Here is a 16,793-nt window from a genome sequence, read left to right as displayed (position 1 = left end):
AAGGAACTCTTAGGTCGACCCATCTGAAAATATTTCTTTAATGGAAATATCCTCAAACTTGATAGGCCCTGAACTAGTAATTTTGGGACCTTCCTCCACCAGTGCAATTTTGTCAAAAAGACAAAATTGATGTAGAGACATATAAGCGAATTTTTACAAAATATTTTTTGGCCTCTACTTTATTTTAGATGAGAAGTGTTTGGTATAAACCCTGAAGGGGACTGAAGGACCCTTCCATGATTGGCAGAAAGTCAGATATATATCCTGTCCATCTGCTGAGGTTGCTGCCTTCCAGCTTGGGACCGGTTTGAAATAAGCAAATGTAATGTAAATTGTAAGACAGTTTATAATAGTAGATTCCTTTCCTACCTTCATTACTCTGATCATTCCATCTAAGTCAGAACAGGTTTTTCATTTTTTCCTAGGAGTCCAACATTCCACAGCTTGTTTAACCAAAGTATATGTTGTGAGTCAGTGCTCTTGTCATCAGAAGAGCAGTAGGCAGAAGGAGGTTGAAGGAGGACAGGTTGGCCCTGACTGTGTTACTCAGCCTCGTGGGGGATTCCATGATCAAGATGGGTTCTACTTTTCCTCCTCATCTGTTGCTAGTTCTCTGAGTAGTCACCTGGCAGTGACTGTTGACCTTCTGTCCAAAATGAACTCCGGTGACATAAACCAGAAGGGGAAATGCTGTTTCCTTAGCTTCTCTCATTTCCTTCCTGAAAGGAAGAACTTCATTTTCTGACACCTCTGATCCTTTCACACAAAGCAGAGAGACTATTCTTTTTATCCCTGTATTTTTAAGAATAAGACAACTGCACAATTGTCTTTTTTCTTTTTTTAATTTGAGAGAGAGCACACGAGTGGGGGAGAGGGGCAGAGAGAGAGAGAGAGAGAGAGAGAGAGAGAGAGAGAGAATCTTAAGCAGGCTCCATACTCAGCATGGAGCCCAACACAGGGCTCGATCCCACAACCCTGCGATCATGACCTGAGCCAAAATCAAGAGTTGGACACTCAACCCACTGAGCCATCCAGGTGCCCTCCACAATTGCTATTTGAAATTAAATATTATTTCTCATTGCGCTATTAAAAATTTTTTTAATGGATTTCCACTCCCAAAAGGTAATAATTTTGAGAAAGTCAGTTTCAAGACATAAAGAAATTCTCACATGCTCATGAAAGCATATTCCTTTGAAGGAACCTATACTGGAGAGTCCCCACAAAGAGGCCCCCTTCCCCAGCTTTTGTCAGGTAGGCAAAGATGTACCTGCTCCAGGGCTCCCCCCTTGCAGGACCAAACAAGAAACACGAAAGGAGAAACAGCAGTCCTTCGTTTAGGAAACCTCTTCAGAAATTTTGTTTTGGAATCCCAGAGTTTAGACTTACACTATGAATGTCACTAGTGCTTTCTGAAAGAATAAATTTTCAAAGCTCTCCTACATTGTATCCTACTTTCCTAATGGTAAAACAGATGGCTCAGAATTTTGAAACAAGAATTTAGAGTCTGGGTCCCACGCACGAGATCCATCAAAAGTGAGGCTATTTTTTTAGTGGAGTAATCCAGGCATCAATGATTTTATTCCTATTTTTTAAAGGTTTCAAAATTTGCATCTCTAGCTCTCCTCTCTCATCTGGATTTAGAATGGTAGATTTAGGAAACCAATTTTATACTTTTGTGTATTCTTTGTCCCCATTTTTTTTTCATGCACATTTCTCAGAAATCCTGAAAATTCCTTTGGGCACGTATCCATCAGGGGCCTAGCAAAATATGGAAGGCACGCCGAAGGTGGATCATTTGAGGAGGTTCTTCTTCGAACGGAATGGACAGGTGTGGGGAAAATAACAATCCCAGGCTTGCAGAAGAGCCACCTCAGGCCTGAAGGGGCAGGGAACGGGGAGCCAACTGATAGCCCAGCAGGGAAGGAGCCCGGGGAATAAACACCCCGACTTCTCTGTCCTTCTACCGTCAGCTCTCCTGCTATGCCACCCGTTGGCTGAACCCAACTGGAAGCCAGAGGCAAGGGAGCACCTTGCTGCGGTTCTTGTGGGTCAGCTCTGAGGAGCACAGCACAGGGTGCGGGGTGGAGGAAGGTGGAGGACAGGCCCAGGAGGGAAATGGCAGACCCTCAGCACACGCTTATTGTTCAGTACACGCTCAAGATTCAGGTACACGCTCAATCTGTACCAGGCTCAGCTCTTTCCTCAAAAGGCTGGTTTGGAAATTACTTATTAAGCTGTGTGATATCGGTATCAGGGTAAAAGTTTATAGTTTGTGATCTCAGGATTTTTTTTCAGTAATACGTTCAGACTTGTAGATATGTTACTTATTAAAAATTACCAAAGTTCCCCAAGCCTTCTCTCCCTTCTATGACATACGTTTTAAAAACTCTTTTTTACTGTGGTAAATGTATATATAACCTAAGATTTACCATTTTAAACATTAAAACAATTTTTTTAAGTTTATTTATTTTGAGCGGGGGGAAGGGGCAGAGAGGGAGAGAGAGAAAATCCCACACAGGCTCTGCACTGGCAGCGCGGGGCTCAAACCCACGAACCATGAGATCACGACCTGAGCTGAAATCAAGAGTTGGATGCTTAACTGACTAAGCCTCCCAGGCACCCCCCATTTTGACCACTTTTAAGTGTACAGTTCTGTGGCATGAAGTACATTGACACTGTTGTGCAGCCATCATCACCGTCTGCCTCCAGAACTCCTTCATCTTCCCCGGCTGAAACCCCATACCCATTTCCCCTCACCCCAGTCCCTGGGAGCTGCCATTCCACTTTCTGTTTCTTTGAGTTTGTTCTTGAATGATCATACAAATGAAATCGCATAGTATTTGCCTTTTTGTTTGTGAGCTAGCATGATGTCTTCAAGTTTCATCCATGTTGAAGCACGTGCCAGATTGTCCTTCCTTTTTAAGGCTGAATGATGTTCCGTTGTATGTCTGCACCACAGTTGTTTTCTTTTTATCCCAAGTTTTTATTTAAATTTGGGCTTGTTAACATACAGTGCAATATTAGTTTCAGGTGTAGAACTGAGTGATTTATCACTTACATAGGACACCAGGTGCCCGTTACAAGTGCCCTCCTGAATACCCATCACCCACTTCTCCCCCCCCCCCCCCCCAGTAATCATCACTTTGCTCTCTATAGTTAAGAGTCTGTTTCTTGGTTTGCTTCCTTTTTTTTTCTCCCCATGTTTATTTTTGTTTCTTAAATTCCACATATGAACAAAATCATATGATATTTGTCCCTCTCTGACTGACTGACTTCACTTAGCATAATACTTTCTAGTTCTATCCATGTCATGGCAAATGGCGAGATTTTGTTCTTTTTTATGGCTGAGTAGTAATTCTGTTTTGTGTGTGTGTGTGTGTGTGTGTACGTGTGTGTACATATATATATGTGTGTATATATATGTATATATATATGTGTATATATATATATATATAACATCTTCTTTATCCATTGGTTGATGGACATTTGGGTTCCTTCCATAATTTGGCTGTTGTTGATACTATAAACATTGGGGTGCATGTAGTCCTTCAAATTAGTATTTTGGTATCCTTTGGGTAAATACCTGGCAGTGCCATTGCTGGATTGTAGGGTAGTTGTATTCTTAACTTTCTGAGGAACCTCCATACTGTTTTCCAGAGTGGTTGCACCAGTTTGCATTCCACTAAATGTAAGAAGGTATGCTACATTTTGTTTATTCATCTGTGGATGGATAGTGGTTGTGTGTTACACATTTTATTTTATTTTTAAAAGTTTATTTATTTTGAGAGAGAGGGAGAGAGAGAGATCGAGTGGGGGGAGGAGCAGAGAGAGAGGGGGAGAGAGAGAGAATCCCAAGCAGGCTCCACACTGTCAGCAAGGAGCCTGATGCGGGGCTTGAATTCACCAACCATGAGATCATGACCTGAGCCAAAATCAAGAGCCAGTTGCCTAACAACTGAGCCACCCAGGTGCCCCGTGATATACATCTTACTTTATGATCTTTTTAATTTTTATTTATTTTGAGAGAGAAAAGACACATGTACAAGCGGGGGAGGGGCAGAGGGAGAGAAAAGAGAGAATCCCAAGCAGGCTCCATACTGTCAGCACAGAGCCCAATGTGGGGCTCAAACTCATGAGCCATGAGATCATGACCTGATCTGAAATCAAGAGTCAGATGTTTAACCAACTGAGCCACCCAGGGGTCCCCCTGTGATCTACATTTTAAAATGTGATTTATTTCTGAGTATGTTCTCATTAATACATTCACTATCATGACTGTAACTTATACATGTGCAGTGTGATGTCTCAGAAATCTACAAAGTGATATAAAAGGGAGGGCTATAGGAGCTGAGGCATGAAAGGTGGAAGTGAGCATGAGCAGGAGAGGTGGGCATCATTTGGAGAAAGTGGAGAATGGGGAGACTTTAAATATGTGCAAAGATGGGGGAACCCACCGTGGAGAAAAAAGGGGCATGTAAGCAAAGGAAAAAATTCTGGACAGAAAGTGATTTATCGGAGCAGAGAGCATTTTGATTGGTTAGCATTTATATGACACTAGGGCTACTCAAGTGGGGTGAGGTGAGGCAAAAAAAAAAAAAAGTGTGCTGTGGGCAGAGAAATTTAGAAAACTGGTTTACAAAGGATTCTTAGGGGGCACCTGGGTAGCTCAGTTGGTTAAGGGTACAGCTCTTGATTTTGGCTCAGGTTATGATCTCATGGTTTGTGGGACTGAGCCCTGAGTCAGGCTCTACACTGACAGCGCTGAGCCTGCTTGGGATTCTCTCTCTCTCTCTCTCTCTCTCTCTCTTTCTCAAAAAAGAATAAAAATTTTTTAAAAATTAAAAAACAAATAGAATTCTTAATTGGATTGTCTCAGTCTTCAATATACTAGTATTTTATGCCCCTCCTAGAGGGAAATAGTCCATAGCTTCCCCCAAGTTTACAGTGACCGTGGAGCTCTTGTATTAGAAGCTGCTTAGTGTCGTCAGAACATGTTTTGGGAAAATGGTGGGGACGAAGCTAAGCTTCTTGGGGGCAGGAACTATATCTTGAATGTTCTTTGGTACATCATGGTAGTAAAACTGGATTAAGAGGTAGCTGCCAAGGATATCAGTCGATAGAAAGTGTTAAAATAGTGAGTCACTAAAAAAAAGTCAGTGCAGATTTAAAAACTCTCTTTCTCTGTCACTGTCTAACTGAAAGAGAGAGAAATCTCCTTCTGAGATTAATGGTCAAGTTATATGCAGGGTTTTATTTTTCCCTAGGTAGGGTAGATACTTTGGGATAGGAGTTAAACTATTTCGGACAGTAGAGGAGAGTTGAATGCTCCTGTCAGCCACCAACGGGATTAGAGAATAAATATTTAAAGAATATTGGTCAAAGGGTCATCAAAGTACAACCAAAGTTTCAGCCTGCATGGGAATTTGAGTCCGTTAGGCTTGATAAATATTTGTCCAATATGTGAATAAATTAGAGAAAACAGGAAGACCTTGTGAATTTTTAAGCAACTGAACAACATGTAAAAATCAATAGTTTAAAAGATTAACTACGTTCATTGGCGAGAAATGAATTTTATCTTTGGCCAAGAAAAGAGGCAAACGACACTTAAAAACAACAATAAAATATGTAAGCAGGTTTGCCTGGGTGGCTCAGTCGGTTAAGCGTCTGCCTTCAGCTCATGTCATGATCTCATGATTTGTAAGTTTGATCTCCATGTCGTGCTCCATGCTGACAGCTAGGAGCCTGGAGCCTGCTTCGGATTCTGTGTCTCTCTGCCCTCCCCTGCTTGTACTCTGTTTCTCTCTCTCTCTCTCTCTCTCTCTCTCAAAAATAAACAAACATAAAAAAAAAGGTAAACAGATAATGACCTCTAGTTAAGATATATATGCCAAAGTGCTGGAGGAAAATATCTGTGCTTTATTTTGAGATGCATCAAAAATAAAACAAAATGTTTGCAATATGTCAAAAAAATAACATGGATTGATAAATGGATAAAGAGATGTGTGATACAATAACTACAGTAAGGTGTGAACGGTAGAATCTAGGGAGTGGGCGTAAAACTTTTTTAAGTTCACTGTGTAAAAATTTTTATAATAAAATGTTGGAGAACCAAAGAGAGGAAATTGGAAGTTTAGAAGATTTTGAGGGAAGAACCAGGGAGATTTCAGAGATGGGATACCTACAGTAAAAAGAACATGGGCACTGGAATCAAACAGACCTGAATTCTGGGTCTGGCTTAGCTTTTTATTTGCTAGAGATATAGCAAATATATATATATATATATATATATATATATATATATATATATATATGTAAATATAATATATCTAATATGGACATATTAGATATATTTTAATATATATATTAGATACACATTAGATGTGTTGCCCAGTGGTGGCACTGGGATTTGAACCTGGGCACCCTGGCTCTGAAGCCTTGCTGTCTACCTTGCAATGCAGCAATGATTCAAGCTTCCAGTTCGGTGTCTGGCACATGGTAGATTATCGTAGCTGTTGCTATTAGTGTACTACCAACTGTAGAGGATGACGTCCTTCTAGTATTTGATCTAGAAGATTTATATGACACTATTATATGAGCTGGAAGGCCAAACTGTTTGTGGAAAGAAGTGGTTAATTTAGTTTTCGATAAGTGGAAGTTGAGATGTTGATACGAATAGTTTTGTGTATTTTCTAAAATCATTTGCTTGTTAAAAATTTGAAAGTGTGTTCCGTGCTGAGCACTGCTCTAGACAAGTGAGCAAAACAGACAAAAATCTCTACCCTCTTAGGGTTTTGTGTTCTAAAAGAGTTTGAAGAATTAAGGACCTTTATATCTCAAATGCAGACTGACTCTCCAAAGGAAATGCCAGCGAGAGAAGAAGGTGGTGTTTTCATAGCAGACTTTCCTGATGTCCCTGACATCCTGCCGTATGCGCAGTTCTTTCCTCTGCTTTCTCTCAAGCCCAGCTGTGTTCTGATTTCCTCTGAAGTTCTTTTTACTTCCATCTGGAGTTGGTGGAACAGCTTATATAAGCTATTTATGATTAAGTTTCAAAATATCTGTCCGGGACTCTAAAACGGCCCAGACAGGAACAATAGTAGTTGCTTTTCATGGGGTTTACAGAGCAGAGAAGACGGAGATGAAATTCATGATATTCCATGTAACCCAGAGGGCACCAAGATCTCCTTTCCGGTCTCACACATGAATCCTGTACTTTAGCTAGGCTCTGGCTCCAGCACCCTTCCAGGGTGTGTATTCCTCAGCGATTACGCACTCATTCCAACAGGGCAGGAGGTCAGTCAGTAACAGTATTCGTTGAGCCAGACCCTCCTCTGCTTCTGAGTCATTTTCTGGTACAGCAAAAAGGTTGTCAGGGAGAAGCTTTAACTCTTTCAGATCACAAAGTTTACTCCTCAGCTAACAGGGTCTGTCTCTTACATCCTACAGAGTGTATGCTGATTCTCTCTTTGACATTTCAGATAAGGAGGTATATATTTAGTCTGAGAGTGAGATGGAATTTGAGAAAACAAAGTAGAAGGAGAAAAATAATACCACCGTGGCCCAGCCTTGGGGAGGTGTGTTGATAACGTATAGATGGCTAAGAGGTTTGCAAAATATTATGCTTGTTTAAAAAAAATATTTATGACACCGCGCTTAATGCGGAAATCTGACATCTGGCAACTTCAGCCATTTGGAAGACAGCCAGAAAATAAGAAAGGGGCATCAGAGCACATAAAAAGTAACTGTTGAAAAACTCTGGCTAACTAATACGTGTAGTTTACCACCACGGAAGAGTTCATTAGGTTTTCCTTTAGAGCCTGTTTACATTTTATTTATCTAGGGACTTCTAATAATTTTGGCGGTGTCTGTATGGTCTTCCCTCCCCAGCAGACTATGAACAGCAATCTAGAAAGAGGATAGAAAAACTGATAGAGGAGGTACCTGATAGCAGAGGGACAGCTGACAGCAAAAGAGAAAGACCCAAAAGTTATACAGTACTGGTATTATGCATCACAACACAGTATACTAATGTATGGTCTTAATGAACTTGTGTCCATCAGGCAAAGAGTAAATTATGTTCAGTGTCTTTCCTACTAGCGAAGGCAAGAGAGGTATATAATTTTTTTTAATGTTTATTTATTTTTGAGAGAGAAAGAGAGAGAGGGAGACACAGAACCTGAAGCAGGCTCCAGGCTCTGAGCAGTCAGCACAGAGCCGGACACGGGGCTTGAACTCACTATCCATGATTTCATGACCTGAGCCGAAGTCGGACACTCAACCAACTGCGCCACTCAGGTGCCCCTATAATGTGTCTGTTTTTAAACATGGTCAAAGCTAAACCAAGTTTTGACGTGTTGAAATGGTAGATTCTGTGGCGTTTCTGTACTTGTACACTGTGCTATACATTGTCTGGTGATATATCAGTGAGACAGATTTGAGCTTGTAGCTGATTATGGAAATAATGTTTAGTAACAACTGCTCACATTTATCGAGCACCTCCTATACCAACCCTGTCCTAGGTGCTTTTACACTATCAGCATATGGTTAAGGTTTTAGGCAGATCTGGATTTCTGTTCCATCTCTGACTTACTGTATGACCTCAGACAGATTGCATCACCTCTCTGAGCCTATGCCCTCATCTGCAAAATGGAAACTAATGATATGGGACAGGATTGTTGTGGGGACCCAATGAGGGACATAGCACAGTGCATGGCATATAGTAAGTGCTCGATAAATATTAGGCATTATTATCATTATTTTTATCATCATCATCCTTCTGATGATTATTATCAAAGTATGATTATCCCCATTTTTCTGAACAGGAAACTATAGCCCAGAGAGTTTAAGTAGTTTATCCAAGGTGAAATAACTAATAAAAGTTGGAGCTGGCATTTGAACCTTGATCTCTGACTCCAGATGCCTGGTTACTTTGCATTCACATTATGCTGCCTCTTCAGCATGGGATTGTAATTCAATTTTTTTCTATACAGAGGGCGGAGGACATAGGGAATGTTACTGGCCACTTCTCTTTTCCACTGTGGACCCAAGTCATCTCATTATAGACAAAAATTCCAGTAACACAGAGATAAGCTCCTTTTACTCAACAGTACAAATTAAATATGCAATATTTAATTGTGTTGCGTGATTCATTAAAATTGTAAAGGCGCTCCACATTAATATCCTCAACTATTTATATGCATAACATGTTTGTGTACATCATTGTTTTCTTAGGTAATAAACTCAACAAAACTGTAACCATCTTTTTTTTTTTTTTTTTTTTTTTTTTTGGTAAATAGGCATTTAGTGCTTTTTGATGTCATCATAGTTATATGTGAAACAAAAGTTAGAAACCTCATCTCTACCAACACCAGACAGATACTTGAGATGAATAAAGGAAAATAGGCTTGAGGCCTGGATACTCAGGAGAGCGTCAGGTGCTCTCTGTGAAACACCTGAGAGACAGGTTGCTAAATCACGGCTTGTTGACAGCTGAGCACATGCCCAGTCTTTCCTCCTTTTCTGTTGCTTAAATGTGTATTGAGGAGGCTCCCTGGGCACATATGTCAAGGTGAAAGACCCCCTTAACAATGCAAGGATACTATGCAAGCTTGGGGGATAGGTGTCTTTGAACTGAAAACACATTCTTGATTTGGTCTATTGTACTAAATCTTGTCTGGAAGTGTCATTTTTATATCGCCCTTTCTTGTTCTTTTCATGGATTTTTACGTTTCAGTACATTTTAAATCTCTGCCATTGAGGTGTGATCCCACATTCCTTTTTTGGGGGGGGGGGTGCTAGGGGGTAAGTAGGAGCCTGAATCCTGGCCCTGCTGCTATGAACTTTGTGACAAATTAAGTTTTTCAACTTGCTGAGCATAGGTATCCTAATCTTTAAGATAGTTCTGGGGAACTATCTTATTTCATTATAAATGAAATGCCATATTAAAAACCCCCACTTAAAAAAATTTTTTTTAATGTTAATTTTTATTTTTGAGAGAGAGACAGAACATGAGCGGGGGAAGGGCAGAGAGAGAGGGAGACACAGAATCTGAAGTAGGCTCAAGGCTCTGAGCTGTCAGCACAGGCTCCCCAAACCCCCTACTTTTTAAATACCGTATTTTAAAAGTACCATACTGACTGTACTTGAAAACTGTTAATTTCCTTATTGGCCCTTTCAGGCCTATTGAGACGTCTACATTTCCCAACTTGTACCTTTTCTGTCAATCACAGGTAAAGGTCACTTTTTTTTTCCCCCTGACTCCAGAAGTGCCATGAGAATCAAATGAAGAATGTATGAGGAAATCATTATTTTTGTCAGACAGTACTTAAATTTCTTCAGAATATAAAGTACAAGCTTCTTATTTGCTTAGCTTTGACTTGATTCTAAGCGTCTTTATATCTTAAGCTTTATCATTGTCAAGATATTGACCTATAGTCCAATGTCTTAAATAGTTAACACTTTCCAATGTCTTTTGACTTGTCTTTCCAGGTTATAAAACATGGAGGCTGGCTCAGTGGTTCGAGCCATCTTTGACTTTTGCCCTAGTGTATCAGAAGAACTACCGCTCTTTGTAGGAGATATTATTGAGGTGTTGGCAGTGGTGGATGAATTTTGGCTTCTAGGAAAGAAAGAAGATGTTACAGGTAAGAGGCTTATAATTCCTCAGGTACAAAATAGACCACAGGCCCTCCAATCTTTCCATATTAAAAAATGAAGGTTAAATGGGAAGCCCAAGTCAATAAACTACAGAATCCTTTTGTGTTTTTCCTGTGGTTTTTACCAGTGGGGAGAGAATGTTTGTTATCAATCCATCTATCCTTATTGGTTCCTTCCAAAGGCTGAGATGGTTCGATACCAGCTGCCCCAGGCCAATTTTCTGTTCACATCTTTACCTATCCTTCCCAGGTCTTTGTCCTTTGTGCTCAGTGCCATTGTTTACCTTCTGAAAATACGTGTTATTTCTTTATTCAGAAACCTGTTGTTTGACATTATTTTTCACTACCAGTCTTTACCTGTGATTTGTGGAACGTAAGTCACTCTCCACCATATTTTCTCTATCTGTCTTCCTCAAACGTTTTCTACCCTTTCTTTCACTCTGTTTTTCAAGGGATCATGATGTGTCCTGTTCACTCCTTCTTAGATCCATGGTTGGCCCAAATTTATTAAAGCTACCCCTGCCCTGGGTGCAGCTACCTTCCACTTCTTATACACCTGATTTCCTTTCTTCCAGTCTTTCAAATATATGTTAGCACCAGTTTCTTTCATTAATGAGCCTAGGGAAGGTTTTTACCCCACACTATGCACCTGTGTTAAATCCAGTCCTTAACTGACGTAGATTTATGTAATTCTGGGCTGCAGCTTGTTATACAGACTCTGTTAACACTTAACCCACATTTGGGAGATAATAGATTATTTCGCAATAGAAATGATAGCTCAGCTAAGACAAAAATGATGAGTAAGAGTTAGCAACACAAAGAGGATAGACAGAGAGAATTGCTTATCCAGAGGCCCTTGAATGACAAAGAACATGGAGGGTCCGAGAAAAGTTCAGCCTGGCATGAGGTCTGAAAGGTTGAGGAAGGGAGAAGGTGCTGGGGAGAGGAGCTGGGGCTAGATCGTGGAGGACAGCGTATGCCATGGTATGGAGTTATGGAATGGGATACAATACAGGTGCTTTAAGCACTGTCAGATTTGTATTTTAGAAAGCTCAGTGCTATAGATTGAGAAATGATAGGGAAGGGCAAAACCAAGGGCAGGGAGGCAGCCTGGGAGGTTGTTGCAGTGACCCAGGTGAGACATGCTGCTGACCTGGACCGAGGTGATGGGTCTGGAGATGAGTGGATGGATACAAGAGATATTTGGAAGGTGGAATCCATTAAACTTTCTGATGCTTTCCAACTGACAGGCCCTGTCTGTCTACTACCACCTATTAAAACGCTACCCATCTTCAGACTTAAATGCAGCCTTTTTCATAAAAATTTTTGTATTCTTCCTGAACCATTTTCTACCTTCTCTAATGTCCATAGCAATCTGTGCATTTTTCTTGTGTCACTAGATTTCAGAGTGATTGTTTATGTCTGAGTTCGATTTTAAGATCTTTGAGAGCAAGACCGTCTTACTCATTTTTCCCTCTGTAGTGTGTCTTGTCTAGAGTAGCACCCGGTTAATGCTTATTGGATTGAATTGCATTTTTTCTGCTCCGCATGAATGAAATTTTGTGTGCTGTACTTTTTCTATAGTAGATTTTCCAATTATGAGTACTCACTTTTCAATTTAGTGTCTATGAATGGGCTGAGAAACAGAGTTATTATGTCCTGGTACACAGAAAATGAAATTTCAGTATTAGAAACGTTTGCTTTTACTTTCAGGACAGTTCCCCAGCAGTTTTGTGGAAATTGTGACCATCCCCAGTCTAAAAGAAGGAGAGAGGCTGTTTGTCTGTATCTGTGAATTTACATCCCAAGAATTAAACAGTCTTCCCCTCCACCGAGGTAAGTTGACCATTCAGGAGTAGACTGTTTACAATAAGTTGAATGGAGCTGGCCCATTTTGACAACTAGATTTTTTTTTTTTTTAATTTTTAAAAGTGGCTAACCTCTGGAGAGTGTTTAGTAGTAGCAAGATCGTGCTGACAATAATAATGCCTTATATTTGCATAGCATTTTATAATTTCCATAGTATTTGCTCACAAATACATTCTCATCTGATCCTCACCACAGACCTGGTAGCAAAGTGGATATTATTAACTGCATTTAATAAATAATGAAAATGAGATTCAAAGGATGTTACCTGCAGATGAAAACTTTTGGCCTCAGAAGGTCAAGTCATGTCACCTGATTGTAAGTCCAGCATTCTCTTTCCACTGCCCCATATTGTAGCCACACTTCAGACTACATTAATCTTTTTTTTCCTTAAAAACTAATATGGCTTTCCCAGCAACATTACTATTTATTACTATATAATAATCAAGCAGGAATTGTGGTATAGAGATTAAGAGACAGATGTCAAATAGCCCCATTTTGACTCCCTATCGATAGGTAATATTACATTAAAGTTATCATCAGAACCAGTTTAAAAGGAAGTGATTTAAGGGGTGCCTGGTGGCTCGGTTAAGTGTCCGACTTTGGCACAGGTCATGATCTCACGGTTCATGAGTTCGAGCCCCACACTGGACTCTGCTGTCTGCGTGGAGCCCGTTTGGGATCCTCTGTCCCCCTCTCTCTCTGCCTCTCCCCCGCTTATGCTCTCTCTCTCTCTCTCTCTCTCAAAAATAAGTAAACATTAAAAAAAAGGAAGTGATTTAAAATGAATCGTTGTAGGCATGTCTCAGTGACATTCCAAGTATTTCTCACTTACTCTGATAGACATATGAACTTCTAAAGATGGACCATAAACCGTTTCACCAAGGATACTGGATTAAGTCCACACATTTCTGCATGAGCACAGAAACCAGTAGTGTTCCACAAACTGATGTTTATGATGAATGCAATTTTTGTGATGACAAAGGAGGAGCCAGCAAAATGGTAGAATTTATTGGGCATGTTCTTAATATTGTTACTTGCTCTTTTGAGTATGGCCCTGAAGGACTAGGCTTAATTTCTTAAACCATGTGCACCTCTGAGAGAGAGCGAGCTCGCAGAGGTGGGGAAAGAGAGAAACCTAGCAAACTTCCCTAACCCTCAGGCAGTGAGAAGGAATATTGAATTTAGATCTTAATCCTCAAAATCTGTTTGAGAGTTTCTTACACTTGGCATTGACCCTCTACCTCTGTTCTGAACGCTTTCTTGTTAATCAGTGTGGGAAAGGGAGAGAGAAGTAGATCAAGATGTTATAGCAGGAAACTTTTATCTGTCTCCACTCACAGCCCTTCCACTGCGGGGAGAGGGGGGGTCTGTAGTCCGCATCAGACCAGAGGGAGTGGAGAAAAGGCCAGAGCACAGTAGCTTCCATTAGAGCTGAGCGGAAGATATGGGTGGCATGGATTTGTCCTTTCCTATACCTAGAGCAAATAAATGGTATAAGAATATACGCTGTGGGAATATGCAGGATGTCTACAACATTTGGGGAATTGGAAGATGTATCTTCTGGAATTAGCTTTTTTGCTTTATATCTTGTGTAGTCAGGTCTTAGATACTAAAAAGAGAGATTTTCTGCTGAATGCCTTCCCTGGAAAGACTGGTATCATGGGTTCTGAACTTGCTTTGAAGTTAAAATCTGCCTCAGGAATCCCAGGGCCACAAAATAGATTCTTAGGAAGACCCTAGCATGGATCTTTCAGCCAGGAGCCTCTTGGACCAAGACTGACTCAAGCTCAGGCTGGGTCTTAGAACCTGTAGATGTTATCTTGATTAGTTTTTAAGCAAAGGAAGAGGATGCAGCAGGGGCAATACGCAGGAAGAGACTAGAAAGAGATATGCTAACTGTCAGTGTTTTTATCTGTTCTCTTCTCTGATGCTCTCCTTCCAGTGAGTGCACTGACTGTTCAGCTCTGTTTCCTTCTATGCTTTTCATGTCTCTTTTAGCTCTGTGTCTTCTGATTTGAACACATAAGCCTTTGAGAATGGGAGAGTTAGATAGATGCACCTCTGCAATTTGAATTTTTCTGGGAAGTTTAGCAGGAGACACAGAAATGATTTTAATTTCTCTTGTTTTCTATGCACGACAGTACACATTGACAGATAATAATTTTACTTGTGGGAAACAAAACCAGTAAAAAAAAAAAGAAAGTATTGTTTTATGCCACCTATAGTTTATAAAACTTGAGTCTAGGCTTCCTGATATTCAAGTCTAGTGCTTGGAATGTCCCTTCTACTTCTTAGGTTGAAAATTGTTTTTTTCCATTAGATCGGTGTCTCAGCTCACGAGTGGTATACATTCCTCTAGCCCTGCCTTCTAGTACTATTAGTCCTATTCCCTGTTGTTTCTTTCTCTCTCCTCAGTACCTTCCGTGTAGCAGTGAAGCTTCCTCTCTTCTGTGTAAATAAAACTTTTGGTGATTGAATATATGTCAGGAGGGGATTTGGAAACCTTAAGAGCATGTGGGATAATGTTTGAGACCTGTTTCGTTTTACCATGCTGCCTTCAGTTAATTGTTGCCTACTTACTGTTCAGAAGTATCATTGGGATTAATAAGAGAAAAAATTATATATTTTAATTGTAAAGTTATGTTATTAAAGATATATACGTATTTGGAGCTTAGGAGATAAGAATTCTGATGGCCCTAGATTTAAATCCATCCCTACAACTTAGCAGCTGTGACTTTAGGCTAGTTACTTACGTTATCTCAGCCTCAGTAGGATAACAATACCTACCCCAGGTAGTTGTGAGGGTTGAGTGAGGTTACGCACATAAAGCATCTGGAACAAGGTAAGCATGCTGTAAAGATGAACTGTCCTTCTTATTCTTCACCTGGGATTCCTGGACTTTGTGGATGTGCTCTGGGGGGACGTTGTGTCCTAATAATGACATGAAGTTTATGTGTCTGTACATTTTTCCAGGGAGATTCTATCTGGAATTGGAATCACCAGTAGTTCTTCCAGCAGGTGTCACCCTTTCTCCTTTCCACAAAGCCATCCAGTTGTTTTGGACTATTCCCTGTATTCTGAGTTATATTTAAACTCCGAAAACAAGGCTGTCTCTGTATGTCTTCTTTGGAAAAATGTCTATTCAAACCCTCTGCCTATTTTTTAATCAGGTTGTTTGGGTTTTTTTGGTGTTGGGTTGTATAAGCTTTTTATATATTTTGGATATTAACCTCTTATCAGATAAGTCATTTGCAAATATCTTCTCCCATTCAGTAGGTTGCTTCCTTTATTTTGTTGATGGTTTCCTTCACTGTGAAAAAGCTTTTTATTTTGATATAGTCCCAAAAGACACGTGAAAAGATGTTCAGCATTACTAATCATCAGGGAAATGCAAATCAAAAACCACGATGAGGTTATCACCTTATACCTGTCAGAATGGCTAAAATCAAAAAGACAGGAGATAACGAGTGTTGGTGAGGATGTGGAAAAAAGGAACCCTTGTACACTGTTGGTGGGAATGTAAATTGGTACAGTCCTGGTGGAAAACATGGAGGTTCCCCAAAAAATTAAAAATAGAAATACCATATGATCTAATAATTCTAATAATTCACCCAAAGAAAACAAAAACACTAATTCAAAAAGATATGTGTGCCTGTATGTTTATTGCAGCATTATTTACAATAGCCAAGATGTGGAAACAACCTAAGTGTCCATTGATAGATGATAAGGAACATGGTGTGTGTGTGTGTGTGTGTGTGTGTGTGTGTGTGTATACACATATACATATACATACATATATATGTATACACATATACATATACATACATATATATATGTATACACATATACACATACATACATATATATGTATATATATACATATACATACATATATATATGTATACACATATACACATACATACATATATATATGTATATATATACATATATGTGTGTGTATATATATATATACATATATATATATGTATGTATATATATATATATAATGGAAAATTATGCAGCCATAAGAAAGAATGAGATCATGCCATTTGTGACGACATGGATGGACCTAAAAAGTATTATGCTAAGTAAAATAAGTCAGACTGAGAAAGACAAATACTAAGTGAATTCACTCATATGTGGAATCTAAAAAAACAAATGAATAAACAAAAAAGCAAATCAGGCCTATAAATACAGAGGACAAACTGGTGGTTGCCAGAGGGGAGAGGTAGTGGAGGGATGGGCAAGTGAGAGATATAGACTTCCAGC

The 16,793-nt window shown here is 39.7% G+C and overlaps 1 protein-coding gene across 2 annotated transcripts in view; it reads left to right on the top strand.

Annotated features, from left to right (window-relative positions):
• DNMBP (dynamin binding protein) overlaps window positions 1-16,793 on the top strand; it is a 113,988-nt gene that overhangs the window by 26,728 nt on the left and 70,467 nt on the right. For both annotated transcript variants that reach the window (XM_058697450.1, XM_058697451.1), the window contains exons 3-4: window positions 10,489-10,643; window positions 12,369-12,491. In XM_058697450.1, the coding sequence (XP_058553433.1) occupies window positions 10,499-10,643; window positions 12,369-12,491 (268 nt within the window). In that variant the 5' untranslated portion in view covers window positions 10,489-10,498. The remainder of the gene's footprint in view (window positions 1-10,488; window positions 10,644-12,368; window positions 12,492-16,793) is intronic.

This window comes from Neofelis nebulosa, chromosome 13, assembly GCF_028018385.1.
Source record: "Neofelis nebulosa isolate mNeoNeb1 chromosome 13, mNeoNeb1.pri, whole genome shotgun sequence".
In the NCBI taxonomy this organism is placed as follows: domain Eukaryota; kingdom Metazoa; phylum Chordata; class Mammalia; order Carnivora; family Felidae; genus Neofelis; species Neofelis nebulosa.
This window is presented reverse-complemented; position numbering and strand designations above follow the sequence as displayed.